The 1989-nt window shown below is 44.9% G+C and overlaps 1 protein-coding gene across 1 annotated transcript; it reads left to right on the top strand.

The window, feature by feature from the left end:
• The first annotated feature begins 794 nt into the window (after positions 1–794).
• On the top strand, positions 795–1721 carry LOC110150259 (olfactory receptor 4C3D-like). The gene has a single exon (XM_020913186.2). It carries the CDS (start codon positions 795–797, stop codon positions 1719–1721), a length of 927 nt encoding a protein of 308 aa, XP_020768845.2.
• Positions 1722–1989: the final 268 nt, after the last annotated feature.

The following is a 1989-nucleotide window of genomic DNA, read 5'->3' as shown; positions in this document are numbered from 1 at the left end:
TGCTTACCCTTCGAGAATGGCCATTTAATACCAAGCCCTTACTCATCACTCATTAGGTTTCAGGCAGTGCAGACATTCCAGGCACTATGGTAAGTGATGAATAGCTTATGTGTCCTGGTAGGTACAAGGGAGCATGCGTCTCCAAGGACTTATACACATCTCACTAAGTTCCCTTCATGTGATAGATATTTTTTTTTCTTCCATTTATTTTTATTAGTTGGAGGTTAATTACTTTACAACATTGCAGTGGTTTTTGTCATATATTGAAATGAATTAGCCATGGATTTACATGGGGAATACATGATAGATATTTCTTAACCATATTTTTTTCTTTCCACAGTTTGACCTGAGGGTGGGAATATAAATTCTCATGGAAGAGAGAATAACTCTTGCCTGTGTATAGCACTTCTCAGCTTACAAGATACCTCTGAAAATTGCAATTTGTTACCTCACAGACACAGAGTAGGGCTTGGGAAGCATGGAGCACTGAGGTGACATAGTCCAAAGGAGTTGGAACCAGTAGGAGAATCCAAATCTCATGTAGACAGCCCAGTGTTTTCTTAGCAAATTACACACCAAACACGGCCCTACTGATGTTTTACAGGTGACAGGTACTAGATGTCTGAAGAGGTGCAAATTACCATGGTGAAAATAAAAAAGAACTGAAACAAGTACAGGGCAAAAGTTCCAAGGACATATTGCTCAGTGACTATTTTGTTCTAAGAAAGTCAGATCACAAGCCTTTCATGATTAATGAGTATCATTCTTTATCCCAAGAAGCTGTTGCTTACTGAATGGATGTCCTCAGGCCTCCCAACAATGTGACTGAATTTGTTCTCCTGGGACTCACACAGAATCCACACGTGCAGAAAATACTCTTCATTGTCTTTCTGTTCATTTTCCTCTTCACTGTGCTGGCCAACCTGCTCATTGTCATCACCATCTCCCTCAGCCCCACGCTTTCTGCTCCCATGTACTTCCTTCTCACTTACTTGGCCTTATTAGATGCCTCCTTCACATCTGTTACCACCCCCAAATTGATTGTTGACCTATTTCACCAAAGGAGAACCATCTCCTGGCGAGGATGCATGACTCAGGTCTTTTTAGAACACTTCCTGGCAGCATCAGAGGTCATCGTCCTCACTGTCATGGCCTATGACCGCTACGTGGCCATCTGCAAGCCTCTGCACTACACGACCATCATGCGACAGGGGCTCTGCCAGCTCCTGGTGGTGGTGGCCTGGATCGGGGGGATCCTGCATGCCACTGTGCAGATTCTTTTCTTGATGGACTTGACCTTCTGTGGTCCCAATGTCATTGACCACTTCATGTGTGATTTCTTCTCACTGTTGGAACTTGCCTGCAGCGACACCTACAGGCCTGGAATGGTGGTGGCAGCTAACAGTGGGGGCATGTGCTTGCTCATTTTTTTCATGTTACTCATCTCCTACATAGTCATCCTGAGCTCCCTGAAATCCCATGGCTCTGAAGGACGACACAAAGCCCTCTCTACATGTGGCTCCCACTTTACAGTAGTGGTGCTCTTTTTTCTGCCTTGTGTGTTCACCTACACACGTCCTGTGGCCACTCATCCTGTGGACAAGTGGGTGACTATGTTCTCTGCAATCCTCACTCCCATGTTAAATCCTATCATTTACACAGTGAGAAACACAGAGGTGAAAAAAGCCATGAGGAATCTGTGGAAGAGGAGAGTAGTTTAGGTTGTCCCAAATGCCAGTAAAGTGATGATCTATGTACTTAGGGAGAGTTATGGTGAGTTGCTAAGTCATGTCAGACTCTGCAACCCCATGGACTGTCACCAGCCAGACTCCTTTCTCCATGGGATTTCCCAGGCAAGAATACTGGAGAGGGTTGTCATTTCCTTCTCCAGAGGATCTTTGCAACCCGGGGATCAAACTAGTTTCTCCTGCATTGGCAGGCAGATTCTTTACCACTGAGCCACCAGGAAAGCCCATGTTGTTTTTGTTG

The sequence above is a fragment of the Odocoileus virginianus genome, unplaced genomic scaffold (assembly GCF_023699985.2).
Source record: "Odocoileus virginianus isolate 20LAN1187 ecotype Illinois unplaced genomic scaffold, Ovbor_1.2 Unplaced_Scaffold_30, whole genome shotgun sequence".
NCBI classification, from domain to species: domain Eukaryota; kingdom Metazoa; phylum Chordata; class Mammalia; order Artiodactyla; family Cervidae; genus Odocoileus; species Odocoileus virginianus.
This window is presented reverse-complemented; position numbering and strand designations above follow the sequence as displayed.

Excerpts from the sequence above, each read along its gene's own strand:
- LOC110150259 (XM_020913186.2), top strand. The coding sequence starts at position 795 with ATGGATGTCCTCAGGCCTCCCAACAATGTGACTGAATTTGTTCTCCTG.